The 16,195-nt window shown below is 44.4% G+C and overlaps 1 protein-coding gene across 1 annotated transcript in view; it reads right to left on the bottom strand.

Annotated features, from left to right (window-relative positions):
* Positions 1-11,657: 11,657 nt before the first annotated feature.
* The window catches only part of NT5E (5'-nucleotidase ecto), a 59,664-nt gene continuing 55,126 nt past the window's right edge, over positions 11,658-16,195 (bottom strand). The window contains exon 9 of the mRNA XM_036899184.2: positions 11,658-13,702. Within this exon, the coding sequence (XP_036755079.2) occupies positions 13,539-13,702 (164 nt within the window). The 3' untranslated portion in view covers positions 11,658-13,538. The remainder of the gene's footprint in view (positions 13,703-16,195) is intronic.

Here is a 16,195-nt window from a genome sequence, read left to right as displayed (position 1 = left end):
TGAATGCATGAGCAGATGAATTAGGTTTTGCTAGTACACTATACTTCCATATTCAAAGAATATGCATTACTGTATTCAGTAATCTCTTCAACAGCGCTGGGTACACAGAGGAGAAATCTTTAACCTGAGACTTTTGGACCTCTGGAAGATGGTTATTATTAAGTCCAGTGGGAAACAGTTTTTTTAGTTCACTATTGTTTTGTTAATATTCATGATTTTTTTTCTGTCAAATTATATTAAAGTATTATTTTTCCCCAGGTAATGGATATGGCTGTTTTACAAAAAACCTTATTTACATAAAGCACACCGGCAGGATCTGGCTGTCAGGCTGTAGTTTGCTAATCCTTGATGTAGGAAAACAAAAGAGGCAAGTGAAAAGAGACACTGTTAGGAAAATTGTAATCTCCTCCATAATAGGAAACGGGGAGGAGAGGATATACAAGTTAATTTTTGGAGAAAGGCAGCTATCCTTGGGGAAGACTTAATTGGCCTTTTGCCTGCAGAGGGGTTATAGTTAAGGAATCAAACTGTTCTGCTTAATGAAAGGGTATTTTCTTTAGGGAGAGAAATTATTTTCTTAACTGAGTATTTTCTCCAGAGGGGTGATGTTGGAGAAAAGGATTTTATGGCTTTTGGACTGAGTGAGAAAGGTGGCAGAGATGGGAAGGAACTATGCATTTTTATTCAGTTTATTTAACAAATATATATTGAGCACTCACTATGTGCCCAAGCAGTTTTAGAAGCTAGGGATGTATTTGCATTTATAAGCTTGCATTCAAACTGAGAGACAGACAGTAAACAAAATAAATAAGAAAATAGTATTTCTAACATGTTAGAAAGTAGTGTAAGTACTCAGAAGAAAGAAAAATTGAGAGGGGAAATAGAGTGGTATGTGTGGAGGGTTGCAGTTTGAAATAGTGTAGTCTGGGACATTGAAGAAAAGACCTGAGGAGGTGAAGAAATTGGGCCATGCAGATATTTGGGGGCTCATGTTCCACATACAGAGAAATAGCAAGCACAAAGGGTTGAGTGGGAGCGTGCCTGTTTTGTAGGAAGAATAGCAAGGAGACAGTGTCGCTACATCATGGTGAGGAGGGGAGACAGGGTCAGAGAGGTAGTGGGAAACCAGATCACAGAGGCTCTTGTAGGTCATTGTGATGACTGTCATTTTTGCTTTGAGTGTGATGGAAAGATTTGAAGCAGTGAACAACATGATCTTGCTTATATTGTAATAGCATCACATTGGCTTCTGTATTGAGAATGTTGAGAACAGACAAAAGTGGAACAGAAGTAGAGACAGCAAGCTCATTTAGGAGGCTTTTGCAGCAACCAGGTGAAATGACAGTAATTTGAATCAGAATAGTTCTTGGGAAGTTGTAAAGAAGTGGAAGCCTTTTTTAAAATAACACAACAGGATCTACCATTGGATGGGTTGTGGGTTTGGGCAAGGTTCATCCTGAGCAATAGCAGGATGAAGGGTCCTTGAGATGAGGGTGATTGTGACTGACTCATGTTTAAGGGAAAGATCAGGAATTCATTTTTGGACATGTAAAATCTGAGAAGCCTGTTAACCACCCCAGCTAGAGATGCCAAGTAGGCACTTGTACTTAGGAGTCTGGAGTTCAGGGGAGACATCCATTCTGGAGATACAAATTTAGGAGTCAGCAGTATCCTGATGTAAAGTAATGAAACTAAATGAAACCACTGAGAGATTAAGCATCAATAGAAAAGAGCAACCGTCCAAGGACTGCACTGGGCTCTTCAGTGCTTAACAGTGAGCGAGCTGAGAAGGAACCCCAAAAGGGACTCCATGTGAGTTTGGCCAACGCTTTTTAGGAGCATCGATGTCTCTCATTGAGTTACAAGTTTTCTTTTTCATTTTAACTCCCTCCAATTATGCATACATAGTGAAGCTTTGTTTTAACACTACAACTTTATGCTAGCCTGCTCTTCGGAGCAAAGAGAGTACTATGTCCATATTTTGGGTCAACACAAAGTGGAGAAAACTGGTACAGCATGGATTTGTGATAATGAGGTAACCTGAAGAAATCGCGGAGAAGCCTTGAGTGTCTTAGAGCAGTATGCAGTAACCAGGATGTGCAAGACGTCTCAGGAACCCTCACAAATAGGTAGGGGGTTGCCGAGTTATTTTATTTGGAGACTTTAAAAAGTGGCTCAGAAGTCTGAAAAAATGAGCAACACTGTAATTTATTTATAAGGAAATACATTTTAGATAATTTTTTAAAGTGTCAGATCCATTTTAGTAGTACAAGAAGGAAAACTGCATAATTTTACTTGAGGGATTGGATGATAGAGTTTGGACAGGAGTGCCGCCTTTTTGAATAAGCCCACCTGCCACCTCAGCGAGACCTCGGTTTCATCTTAGGCTACAAACATTTTCCGGAGGACACGTCAGCCTGCCCCAAGCCCACCCGTCCCCTGACCCGTCCCCTCAAAAGCCCGCCAAAAAACCCGGCCATTTTAGCCTGTAAGAGACGCCGCTTTTGTTCTGCTCGCCAGGACAGAGGGTCCCTCTCAGGTTCGGCAATAAAGCCGCTCGGACTGTGGAGTTCACGCCCCTTCTTTTCCTTTATCAGGTGGCAACACCCGGGAGCGGGGGCGAGAGCCTGGGGAGGGTGGGCAGCGGCAGCAGGTCCGGGCCGACCGCAGGGCCCGGGGCCTCCTGCGCCCCTCCCTGTTCGCCTTCCCTCCCTCACCAGCGCCCCTCAGGAGCGCCAGGCCCGGGACCGTCTTGCCAGACCTCCGTCTACACACCCACCACCTGACCCATCGCCATTCCTAGGAGGGGAAGATTCTGGCCTCACTGCCCCCCGGTGCCCAGAGAAAGATTCCCTGCCGTCCCCTCTTCCCTTTATCCCTTCCCTTCCTGCCCCTCCATTCGAGAACCCGGTACCCGAAGGGGGCCTCCTGCGCCCTCCCTGCGGGGACGCGCCCTGTCCGCGCGCAGGACGGTCCGCTCCGGCCCCGGGAGCCCGCGGACTCCGGGTGGGAAGCCGGTCGCAGGGGGGCGTCCCGGCGGCCTGCCTCCCAAGCCCGGCCACCTTTTCTCGCCCTCCCGTGCTGGACGGTTCTCCCTCAAGAACGTCGGGGACACCTTCCTCGGCCGCCCGCTCTTACTCCCTTCCGCGTGGCCCCAGCTCAGACTCGGTGGCGGTCCCGCCGGCCGGCTGGGGGCACTGCTGGTTTCCGAGTTTCCCGAGGCCTTGACGGCTTCCTCCGGGGGCGCGGCAGACGGTCGGGGGCCCCGAGGCCCAGCGGTCCCCACCCCCGGAGCGGCCCTCCCTTCGGATCCTCCTCGCTGAGCAACACCTCCTCAGTCTCCACCCTCCCAGCAGAGAGCCTCTGAAGTTCTCCCACCGAACGAGAAGCCCCTGCGCCGCCCTGCCAGCACCCCCTCTGCTGACGAGCCCCCGCCCGGCCGACGACCCTCCCTCGTCCTCCCCGGCGGCCCCAGCGGAGCCCAAACCCCTCCCGACCATGCTCCCCTCCGCCGGCCCCTCTCCGGCGTCCGCCAGCACGGGCGCCCCTTCTGGCCCACCCCCCGCCCCCGCCCTCGCCGCCGCCTTCCCACCCAGGACCTCCCCAGGCCGCTCCTCACCCTATCCCACCCCTCCGGGGGTCAGCAGGCGCTGAGGGGCCGGTTTGTGTTCACATCTCCTTTTCAGTTAATGACCTGCAGCATTCTGAACAAAGATGGGGTCCTTCTCAGAAAATCCCCATAAATTCAGGAAAGGGTTCCTCCGTGTTCCTCACTTGGCGGCGGGGCAGTTACCTCATCCTCTCAGAGGGAATGCATTTGGCATGTGGCTGAAAATCATGCTGACGAGTTGCACCACCAGCATCCTGCTAATCATGCACCGGCGGCTCGTGTGGTCCCCGGGGCCGAGCCCCAAATCCCTGAGTGGACACACCAACTCGGGGACCCTGGTAGGGCAAGTCGTGATCACATGATTATTTGCCTCCTGGCAGGGATAGAAAGAAAGAAAAATAAACAGGTCAACTATGAGCGCCTCAGGGAAATAACCCAGGGGGCAGATGAAAACCCAGCCCTCTTCATGAACCACCTTTCAGAGGCCAAGGTCCAATACACGAACCTCAGCCCTAACTCCCCTGGGGGCCTTATCTTCCTACACCTCCATGTCCCAGTCTTACCCAGATATTCATAAAAAGCTCCAAAAATTAGGAAATGGACCCCAAACACCCCAAAAAGAAATTGTAGACCTTGCCTTCAAAGTTTTGACAACTGGGATGAGGAACAAAATATTCAGAAAGAAAAATAGGCTAAAGCCGACTATCAGATTCTGGCCTCCCTAGTTTGCCCTCCCACTGAGGAGCCTGCAAGAGGCTCCACCCCACACCTGCCTGGCAACTGTTTCCACTGTGGCAGTCCGGGCCGCTGGCCAAAGCTTACCCAGATTAATCCCAGGCCGCCTCCAAGCCATGTGCAAACTACGGACAATGGGGTCACTGGAAAACAGACTGCCCTTTGGGGAAGTCAGCCCCTCCCTTGAGTCCTCTCCCCTCCAGGAGACCAGATGCATCTAGACAGGACCTGGAGGCCCTCACGGCCTTGTCTCAGCGACCGATCGACAGGGCCTGGATCCCAAAGCCCCGTCCACAATGACACCAGCAGATCCACAGGTAACTGGTGGCGGCCGGAAGTCAGGCTTCTGTCCTGGTCGACCAGGGGGCCAGCCTCTCTGTGCTCAGTGAATACTCGGGACCTTTGCACCCCTCTCAGTTGTTGGGATGAAAGGTTTAATAGAAACACCAGCCCAAACCCCTCCTTCATATTGTTCCCTGGGCCATATTACTTTCCCTCACTCCTTTCTGGTAATGCCCCACTGCCCCACACCCCTTCTGGGAAGAGATATCCTCCACCGCATGGGGGCAGCCTTACCCATTCACTCATTTCCCTCGGAACCCTCCCTCAATCTCCCAGTCATATCCCCTAAAGAGGTCCTCCCCTCTGAGGTGGTACAGCCTATTAAATCACAAGTTAACCCTATCATTTGGGACATAAACCCTTCTATAGCCTCACATCACCAACCCCTCAGAATAGCCCTGAAAGACCCTATTGAGCTGTCGCAGTTCACCAATACCCCGACGGCCATCCTGGCTTGCAGCCCATCATCAACACCTTCTTAAAACCCAAATCCTCATCCCTACCCACTCCCCCCACAATACTCCCATTCTTCCTGTAAAAAAACCTGATGGCTCCTTCCGATTAGTCCAAGATCTCCGAAACTGTTTAATGAAGCTGTTGTTCCCATCCACCCAGTAGTCCCCAACCCCTACACCATCCTCCACAACCCTCTTCTCCCATATCCCCCCCAGTACTCAATATTTTACTGTCCTAGACCTCAAAGACGCCTTCTTTTCTATTCCCCTCATCCCTGATTCCCCACAACTTTTTGCCTTCACCTGGACTCATCTCTGTTCACCCAACAGCTCACGTGGACAGTTCTTCCCCAGGGATTTCGGGACAGCCCCCACTTCTCTGGCCAAGCACTGCAAAAGGACCTCCAGTCTCTCAACCTCCCCCCTAGCGGTCCGCTCCAGTATGTCGACGACCTCTTGCTTTGCAGCTCCTCTAAAAAAATGACTCTATATGCCATGCTATCCCCCTTCTTAGATTCCTGAGAAAGAGGGATACCATCTCAGCACACAAAGCTCAACTGGTATGGCAAAAAGTCACCTACCTTGGCCTTAACCTCACCCCTACCACTCGCTGCACACCCACCTTCTGAAAACAAGTTACTAATCTCTCTTTCCCCATCACAAAGCAAGATCTTTTCTTCCTGGGGCTTCTTAGCTATTTCAGACTCTGGATGCCAAGTTTCTCACTTATTGCAAAACCCCTTTACAAGGCCTCCCACGGGGATCCCCAAGAAAGGGTGCCAGAGACAGACTTAATTCCTGCTTCTTTTCTGGGCCTTTAAGTGAGCACTCCTCAAGGCACCTGCTTTGACTCTACCTAGTCCTAATAACCTTTCTTTCTTTTCTTAACCAGCAAAAAGGGACAATCATTAGGGTTACTCGCACAATCAGCTGGAGACTCCCTCCAGCCTGTTGCCTGTTTGTCCAAACAACTCGACCTTGCGATAAAAGGCTGGCCTCTCAGCTTACAGGTTCCAGCATCAGCTGTGCTCCTTATCCTTGAAGCCCAAGAAAATTGCCCTCCATCAGCCCCTATAAGTACACTCCTCACACAACCTCTGTGACCTTCTCAGCCACTGGGCTCTAACCCTTCTCTCCCCGGCCCAGGTCAAATCTCACACTCTCAGCTTCTACAACCCTCGGTTACCTTCTACCTCTCCTGGCCCCGTTAACCTCTATCACCCTCCTCCTCCTTTTCCTGCCTTGCTCAATTAGCCTATTCCAAAGATTTTTACAGGATCGAATAGTGGCCATCTCCCAGCCAACTACTGGAGAACACCTCCAAACGGCCTTCCTTCTTCAAAATATCAGAAAACTCCCTTCATCGCCCCCTCTCAGCAGGAAGTAGTCAAGAAAAGAACAGCGACCCATCTTCGTATTCCCCTTTAGAGCAGGAATGATAGAGTCAGGACAGGAGGACCGCCTTTTTTAAATAAGCCCACCCACCATCTCAGACAGACCTAGGTTTCAACTTACTTAGGTTACAAGTATTTTCCAGAGCACACGTCAGCCCGCCACAAGCCCACCTTTTCCATGACCTGTCCCTTCAAAAGCCCGCCAAAAAACCTGGCCACAAAAAGCCTTTTAGCCTTCTTTGTTCTGCTCACCAGAACAGAGGGGTCCCTCTCAGGTTTAGCAGTAAACCTGCTTGGACTGCTGAGTTCGTGTCCCTTCTTTTCCTTTTATTTGGCATGTTACTTAATGTCTTCTTGTTCTTGCTATTTAACTCCCCTCCTTTCTTACCTCCATACACACAGGTGCTAAGGGAAACTTCTGGACATTTTCTCCAAGTTTGGGCTAGTTTATGCTCTTGACTGTAAGTAACAGAACTCAACATTGTTGTAAAAAAAGAAATGCATTTGTTCATGTAACCCAGCTATGGAGAGCCAGTATGAAGTCATGCTCAGGGAGACTTTCCCAGCACTCAGTACCTCAGGGCTCTCTTCGCGTACGTCTGTCTTTCATCTCAGCTTCTGACTTCATGGTGGTCCTTCTCCCGAGGCCTTCATGCGGTGAAGGGCAGTTCCAAGCAGCAATGGAATGACATGATCCCAAGGGTTTTTACAGGATCGAATGGAAGCTTGTGTCTCTTACATCCACACATATAAAAGCTTGTGGAAGGGTTCTTACTGGTAGCTTAAGTCGCAAAGCCTCTCCCTGGACCAGGAACTCAGACCAAGATCATCAGACATAGTCGTGAGGCCTGGGCCGTAGGCTGCCACCTAGGACTAGGAGACTGGTTCTGTGATGAGCTGTCTCACCAGAACTAGCTGAGGTGAGAGAGGTGCAGGCTTCCCAAAGAGTAGGGGCTCTTTCCAGGAGTGGGAAGAGACGCTCGATAGACAAATACAAGCATGTGTTATTTCTGTTAGGTGTTAATTTTATGTGTCTCTTTCACTCAGCTGTGTAGTCCAACTGCAAGGAGGCTTCCGTGTCCCTGTATCCCCCGTGCATAGCCCAGTAGGACCTGGCATTGGAAGGGGATTCATACAAAAGACTCATTTGTGGGAGGGGAGTTAGGAGAGTTGAAGTGGGATGTGTATGAGGGGTGAGTAAAGATGGACGTGGCCTTGGTCCGGGTCCCTCACTTTTTACATGACTGTTGCCAGAATGCAAGTAATGTTGAAGAGACCAGGGCAGATACCTCTACCCATGATCCTGACCCAGTGCTGCCAATGAGTTGGTCATGCCAATGAACCTTAGGGCACTGTGACTCATGCCCAGACTGCTCCTGTATTTCTCAATCAGATAAATAAAGGGGTATTTCAGGAGAAGGCAGAAGCAGAGAGGGTTGTTGGAAAGGAAATGAGGCTCTTATAGAGGTGGAATTTCTGAGAAGTTAGCAGGGAGCACAAAGCCTGATGGGATTTTTTTTTTTTTTGCTCAACCACAAATACAAAATGTGGCAAACATGTTGAATAATTAAAGGGAATTCAGTGTACAAGGCACACCTCAGAGACATTGCAGGTTTGTAGACTGAATGTTGCAATAAAGTGAATGAAATGGATTATTTAGTCCCCCAGTGTGTATAAAAGTTATGTTTACACTATACTGTAGTCTTTAAGTGTGCAGTAGCACTATGTCAAAAACAATGTACATACTTTAAAAATACTTTATTGCTAAAAATGGCTAACCCCATCATCTGAGCTTCTAGTAAGTTGTAATCACTGATCACAGATTGCCACAACAAATGTAATAACAAAGTTTGAATATTGTGAGAATTAGCAAAACGTGACACAGAAACAAAGCAAATGTTGGAAAAATGGTGCCGATATACTTACTTGGCATGGTTGTTGCAAAGCACAGCAAAGCAGTAAAATGAGGTCTGCCTGTGTAAGAGATGCAGCGTGTGGACACTGACAGATCCAAGTAATTCCAGGTGGCAGGTGAGCTGAGCATCAGAGGGAGGGAGTTGGCACTGCTGAGGCGCTGCTGTCCGCGCATCTGCACCAGGTGCTCAGAGTTACTCTGTTTTAATTTTCTGTATTGATTTTGGTAAAGTTGTAGGTATTCCTATGGTCTTCCTAATAAACAGGTTAATAATCTTTCATAAATGATGTGGATTTCTGTTTATTTTTACAGTTAATGTTTCCTGAAGTTACACGTTCTTCTCCCTATTAGGTGCCCCTAGTATAAGCTTACGTAGTGGAAATTAGCAGTTGTCTCAGTTGTGGTATTAAGCCCACTGGTGTCTCCTGATTAGTTTTGAAGGGGATGACTGATTATTATAGTGAATAAAATTTAAGTACTGAAGAGTTTCTGTATGATTTATTCTTCTATTTATATTTTAAGTGTGGATTATCTTGGCTTCTGTATTAGCCTGGTAATACTACTTACATTCATTTACATTTATTGTGGGCTTTCCTGAATGGGATGGGGTAGTAGAGTTAAATAAAGTTAAAAAAATACTTGATCTGATAATCAGGTAGCCAGCAGCCTACTAATCTGTGGTGTAGTTTTAAAGGACAATAATTACTGAGGTTAATCTAGTTTATTATGAATTATTCTACAGTAGTGTCTGGGATCTCTAATTTTATGTCTCTTCACTTTTATTCAAAGGTTGATATTCAGTAAGGAATAAGGCAAAGCTACATGAATAAAACTTAAGCAGGATAATAATGTATCTGTGTTGTAGATGAATAGGAATGACACTAAGTATTTCTTAGTTATGACACAAAAGTTATGATTACAAAATCAATTTAACACAATAGGCTTATGAAATTTTCAGAAATACTGTGTTAATGCTAATATATAAAGTCAATACATTGTGATTCAACCTGTAAAATAAAACTTACATTTATTCTTTAAATGTATAGATTTCCTTACTCATCTAGAGTATAGGTCTGAAAAAAAAATCAAAATTAGCTCAATTAGAAATTTGATTAGCCATATTTATTTTTCTTCATGAAATAGTATTTGAAATAGGGGCTGATTTTATTGCTAATATGCTTACAAATTATTTGTCTTGCCAAAAAACAGTTGTAGTGTGTTTACTTCTGTGGCATTTTTGACTTTCATAAAAATCTGTATGTCACAGGTGAATGTACATTGGAGAGAGGTACAGTACAGTTTTCAAGACAGAAGGTAACATTTTCGTTTTTAATATATTTCATGTTTATTTGTTGTATTTGAAAGTCCTCAGAGTATTCATAGGGACAGTCTCATTTTTGATTGTCCAGAATTGGAACACTTTTATTTGGAGGAATTTCAAGGTAATTGGGAGAGAAGGAAAGTTTACTATGGAAGCCACAAGGTTGGAGTTAAATCTTCCACTCAGCCTTCTGTCTTTATGAAAGACAACTTGGGCCTCAACTAGGCTCAGCTCCTTAGATGCTCCCATCTTAGTGGAGGCACCAGACTGGTCATAGGCCTTTGTCTGAGGCATACCTGGCAGCCCCATGGTGGCGTATGAAGACTGTCCCTGTAGCAGGACTTCAGCCCTGCCTCACTTACCTTTCTTGCTCTCCATTTTCTTAGTCCTGGCTCTCCATGCTTCTTGTAGATTCTGGGAGCTACTTAATATGCTTTTGATATGCTTCTGCTTACATTTTTGTTCACAACCAAGAATCTAAAATAAATAATGAGCCTATATAATTTCCATTGTTGCTTTTCACATGCCAGGCATCTTTGTCATGGATCAGCTAAATTGTTTTCATACCTTGACTGGCTTATTTATTAACTAAATGTTCTCATGAAATATTTCATTCAGGTTTTTAAAAGCTGTCAGTACTATTCACTAGAGATTTAAGATCTCTCAATTTGTTTAAAAAAAGTTGAAACTCCTCCTTTTGACTGCATTAGATAGAAAAACTGGTTCTTTGGACTTGCTGTAGTTGAGCCAATCAACTTCTAAAATGTATCCTGTTTTTCCAGCACAAAAAATTATAACCTTTCAGTTGCAAAAATATAGAACACAGAAGGTGCTAGTTGCCTCAGCTGATTATGTAGGTCATGCAAAAGGACTGTTAAGGATTGAACTGTGTGCCCCAAAAAGATGTTGAGGACTTGTGGCAGGTTTTCAAGGCCTAACCCCTAGTACCTGTGAATGTGACCTTATTTTGAAATACGGTTTTTGCAGACTCTAAAATGAAGTCTAATATTAGTGTGGGCCTAATCCAGTATGACTGTGCCCTTATAAAAAGCTGGAAATTTGGATACAAAGGCAGAAGTGCAGAGGAAAAAGGGTGTAAAAGCTTGGGGAGAGTACCAGCTGTAAGGCAAGGAATGCGCGAGGCTGCGGAAGCTAGGTGGGGGCCCGGGACAGACTGTCCCTCACAGCCTTCCGAAGGAACCGGCCTGCCGCCTGGATCTGACTTGCAGCCTGCAGAGCTGTGAGATGGTAAGTTTCTGTTGTGTCGGCCACCCAGTTTGCAGCTCTTTGTTATAGCAGCCCTAGGAAACGAATCAGGGACCTTTTCTAAACTGGCAAGGCTAGCCATCCACCCCTGGGACCACATACCCCAAGGGAGCAGCATTTTCTAATGGACTATTAACAGACTAAACTTTCTTCTCAGGAACCCAGCTTACACTTTCTTGCCAATTGCTGAAGGTAGCTTTGCCACCAAATGGATTTACTGTGTCGGCTTGATCAAGGTGTAACTAATGACATACTGTGTTACCAGTATGCTGATTCTTAGAGGCACAACCAGTTCTGATAAATTAATTAATTCCCAACACTAGTATAACTTGAACTTCATTATTTTTTAGGAAACTATTGCAGGCCTTAAAACAGTTTCCTCATTACATTCTGCACATGAAAACCAGAAAATTTAATAGTCTTATTTAAAATACCCTTTATTTACTGTTCACTCCTACCCAAAAGCTGCATGCATTTTTCTTCTCATTTTTTTGGGGTGATAAGGGGGAAAGGGAGGGTTATCAGATGGCAAGGAAGTTCTGATCCAAGGAGAGCTGTTTTTCAGTCATATCGTCTTGGGTTATATAGATGTTTGCTTGAAAGAAATAACTACAAGGGACCAGGAGGAAATCTTCAGTTTTATTGTACAGTTGAATTGCTCAATTGAATCTACAATTGCAAAGTATGCTGAGGTCATTTCTTAAATCACTACACAATAAATGCACACACATATTTAGAAAACTATACAAAGACGTTCTTTAAAAATTTGTGGTCCAGTAGGATTGACCCTATTTTACTGGCAAAGCATAAAAAATGTACCCCAAATGTGCATTTCTCTAATTTCTCTCTTAAAATCTTACTTTCATTTATAGCTAATCTGTATATGCATAAAACAGCGGCCATTACTTTACTGTAGCAACCTTTTTAAAGATGTTATGAAATTTAAAAGCATACTTTGTATCAAGAGTACTGAATATTTGTAAACATTAAGAAACCATCAGACTTCCTCCCCATGCCTCTAGTCGCTGTTTGCTCACTGATTCTGAAGGTGAAGGCTCTCAGTTCTTGCTGAATCATTTATGTGGTGCTGGGCGGGCTCATACGGTCCCACTACCACATTAAGAAAGGGTTTTGATCAGTCTCGGTATTTCCTAGGCCCACTCGGAGGCCCACTCCAGGCAGGGGTCCTCATGTCTGTACTTGAGAATGACTTGAGAATGGCTGGTCAGGTTTGGAGGCAGAGCTGACTTCACACTTCCTATGCACACCGCTTCTAAGAGTCAACCCTTGTCTCCCCTCTGGATTTCCCATAATTGGGGAAGAAGGGGGAGAATGTGTGCATATGGCATACAGGGCTGGCATCTTGCCGGGGAGGGACAGACCAGGTTTAGAATTATACCTTGTCTCAAAAGGCTCTCTTCTTATGACGTCTTCACATTAGGAAGAAAGAAGAATAGAGGCAGAACTGATGGAGTCTCAAAAGCACTAACAGCTAATACCATGTTTCAGGGACTATGTTGATACTCCTTAGCAAACACTTATTTAACAAATCTAAATGCCCTTTAGTTCTCTTTCTCTTCTATAATGTAAATTGGTCCTGGCTGTCCTGTCCTTCCTTTCTCTTTTTTCCTGCCCTTGACTTCCTTTTGCAGCCTATGGCCTTTCCCACTATCCTCTGCGCCATCCGTTCCCTGACTCATAAAAGGCACGTGGGTGGTGCAAAAGAGAATCCTACCCTGGATTTAGTCCATTAAACTCACCATAACAACAGGAGCTAAAGAAAAAAATAGAAACCAGAAATAAAGTAGAGACTTGTCATCCATGAGCTTGGGCCTATTGATAGCTATGAAGAAGGAGACCATTAACTATCACTCTGAACAGCAGAGTAGCTGGAAGTGCCAGACTTGAGGTTAGAAGACTTGAGTGCAGTCTTGGTTGGCTATGTTACTCTTAGTTGTATGGTCTTGAACAAGCCAACTCTTTCTGAACTTCAGTGTTCTCACCTTTCAAATGGGAAGAACCACCTGTCTTGTCCACCAAAGAAAGTTATGGGCATCAAATAAGATAATGTGCTTAAAACTCCCTTGTATTGTGATAAAGTTCCATATAAACATAGTGAGGCAATGGAGGCTTCATTTCCAAAAGAGTAGTGAGCTGATAATGAAAAACTAATTGACTATAACTATAGGTCCAACAGAATGATATAAAGGAGTGGATATAAAGGAGAAAAATGATTCCTGTGATTTAAAATTGTTAATAAAAATATTAAAATTTGCATACATAAACTAAAGATGGTTGGCCTTGGTCTCAAAGGGCCCGCATTCATTTCTTGTGTGCACACTAAGCTGCTGATCCTGAGTAGAGATGTCAGTTTCTTCACTGATGACCCTCTAAGCTAAGCTTCCAGGAACCTGCAAAGTTGGTCTTCCTTCAAGACAGACTTGAAGCTCACTTGAGAAAAAAATGTAGTTCCACCCATTATGGCAAGGAGAATTTTTGGCTATTGGTATAAAACAGTGATCAGTGCCAAAAATGAGAACAATATTAGAGAGAAGCTTCCATGGCAATGACTTCCTGCAGAAAACTTGATCCGACCTTCAACTGCTGGGTACACTACTTTCATTTTTGAGATGTATTCAGAAAGCACGCTGATATCTTGGTCACCTAGAAAAATACATACATTATTTTAACTACGGAAAAAGTAATGGTCAATGAACAGGAGGAAAACCAATATATTTTTCTGAAGTCCTTTGGAATTATAAGAGGGAAGATAACCCTTTCATATGTGGGGATAAAGTGTCACAGAATACAACAGTGGTGATCATAAATGTGAGCAATTTGATGACTTTTCCGAGTTGTAGATGTGAAACGTGCCTCTTGTTCACTCTTGGATAATGGCGGAATAAAGCTGTCTCAGATCTGACGGAGCCTCAGTGGTGTGGGAGTCCACAGCCATTGACAGAAACTGAGCTGTCTCAGTTTCTTTCTCAAGAAAGAGGTTGTTGACATCACGGCCTTTAAACCATTCCAGAACAAAGGCATTAGGGAACGAGATCAAGAGCAATTAGTTGAGACATAAAAGTAGATTCCTTTTGCTTTCCTGCTCAAAAATCATTTTCATATAATGGATGGTGAGACAATGGGGGCTTCATTTCCAAGAGAGTAGTGAGCTGATAATGAAAACCTAATTGCCTATAACTATAAGTCCAACAGAATTTATTTTAAAAATATTACTACAAATTCTGTATCTGGTAAGGGGTTAGTATCCAAAATGTATTAAGAATTCATACAATTCAATAGCAAACAAACAAAAAAAATCCAATTAAAAAATGGGCAGAGGATCTGAATAGACATTTTCCAAAGAAGACAGATGACCAACAGGTACATGAAAAGGTGCTCAGCATCAGTAATTATGCAAATCTAAACCACAATGAGCTATCATCTCATACATATTAGGATAGCTATTGTCAAAATAACAAGAAATAGCAAGTGTGGAGGCAAAGATGTAGTGGAAAAGAAATTCTCATGCCCTGTTAGTGGGGATGTAAACTGGTGCAGCTATGGAAGACAGTATGGAGGCTTCTCAAAAAAAGAAAAATAGAACCACACGATCCAGCAACTCTGAGTGTTTATCTGAAGAAAACAAAAATACTATAGAAGAGATATCTGCACTCCTATGTTCACTGCAGCATTCTTTTCAATAAACAAGGTATGGAAACAATCTAAGTGTTCACGAACGGATGAATGGACAAAGTACTTGTGGCATGCACACACATACACACGGGAATATTATTCAACCATAAAAAAGAATGAAAGCTTGCTACCTGCAATAACATGCATGGACTTGATGGCATTACACTAAGTGAAGTAAGTCAAACAGAGAAGGACAAATTCCATATGAGCTCACTTACATGTGGAATTAACAACAAAAGCTCTTTAGAAACAGAGAATAGGTTGGTATTTGCCAGAGGTGAGGGGTGGTGGTAGGGAAAATTGATGAAAGGGGTTAAAATGTACAAACTTCCAGTTATAAAATAAATAAGTCATGGGGATGTAACATACAGCATAGTGGCTATAGTTAATAATACTGTATTGCATATCTGAAAGTTTCTATGAGATCTTAGAAGCCTCATCACAAGAAAAAATTTTTTTGTAACTATATGGTAATGGATGTTAACTAGACTTGTGATCACTTTGCAGTATGTACAAATAGCAAATCATAATGCTATATACATGAAACTAATATGATATGAAAATTACACCTCAATAAAAAATGTATCACTCTAGTATTTAAAAAAGAACTTGACAGTGTTTCTCATTCTTGGGTATACATTAGAATCACTGGAAGAGAATTTTACCCCAATTCAATTAAATTAGAATCTCTTAAAAGTTGGGGCCAGGATATTGGCATGTAATTTAAGATGTTCCCCGAGTGATTTTAAAATATAGCCAAGACGGAGAAGCCTTAGGGCTGAGGCTTCCTCAGCCTTCTGTGTGGGCCACTTCTCTTCAGTACCCACCAGTCAGGGCTTGAGCGATGCCTAGCCGTCAATCCCTTTGTGTCATGTGTGCTGCAAGAGGACACATTTTCAGGCCTGCCCTTCCATCTCTTATCATGAAATGGACAGAAGTAGCTGGATGTCGCTCTCATCCCGAGAAGGGCTGCCTCCTTTGACCTGGCTCTGCTCTCCACCCTCCTATAGTAAGCCGCTGAAATGGCAGGTCCACCACAGGAGGGCTGAGGAGGGGCCTGGCTGAGCTCCTTCCTGGAGATGCAGAGAAACTGCACGTGTGTCTCATTTCTGCCCTGGAGAAGAGGAAGGGACAGTGTGTTCTGTAAGTGGATTTTATCCACGTGTAGTGGTTCTCAATTGGATTTTTAAAAGTGCAGCTGGGGTATAATGACTCTCAATGCTGCTGAAAATACCAACTGGGGTCAAATGCGGTTGTTTCTACAATTTGTTCCACTAATTACGTGGAGCTGAAAAGTGGGAGGGGGCAAATCCCGTCCCTCCTACCTGACCTGTGCACACTAAAATCTTCAAGTTTAGATGATTCAGTAGGATGGTTTTCCACATTCAACCTGAAGTTCTAGAGGTGTGGTTTCTCTCTAAGTGCATAACTTATTTATATTTCACAATACAAATAGCTGTTTAT

The sequence above is a fragment of the Manis pentadactyla genome, chromosome 12 (genome assembly GCF_030020395.1).
Source record: "Manis pentadactyla isolate mManPen7 chromosome 12, mManPen7.hap1, whole genome shotgun sequence".
NCBI classification, from domain to species: Eukaryota; Metazoa; Chordata; class Mammalia; order Pholidota; family Manidae; genus Manis; species Manis pentadactyla.
This window is presented reverse-complemented; position numbering and strand designations above follow the sequence as displayed.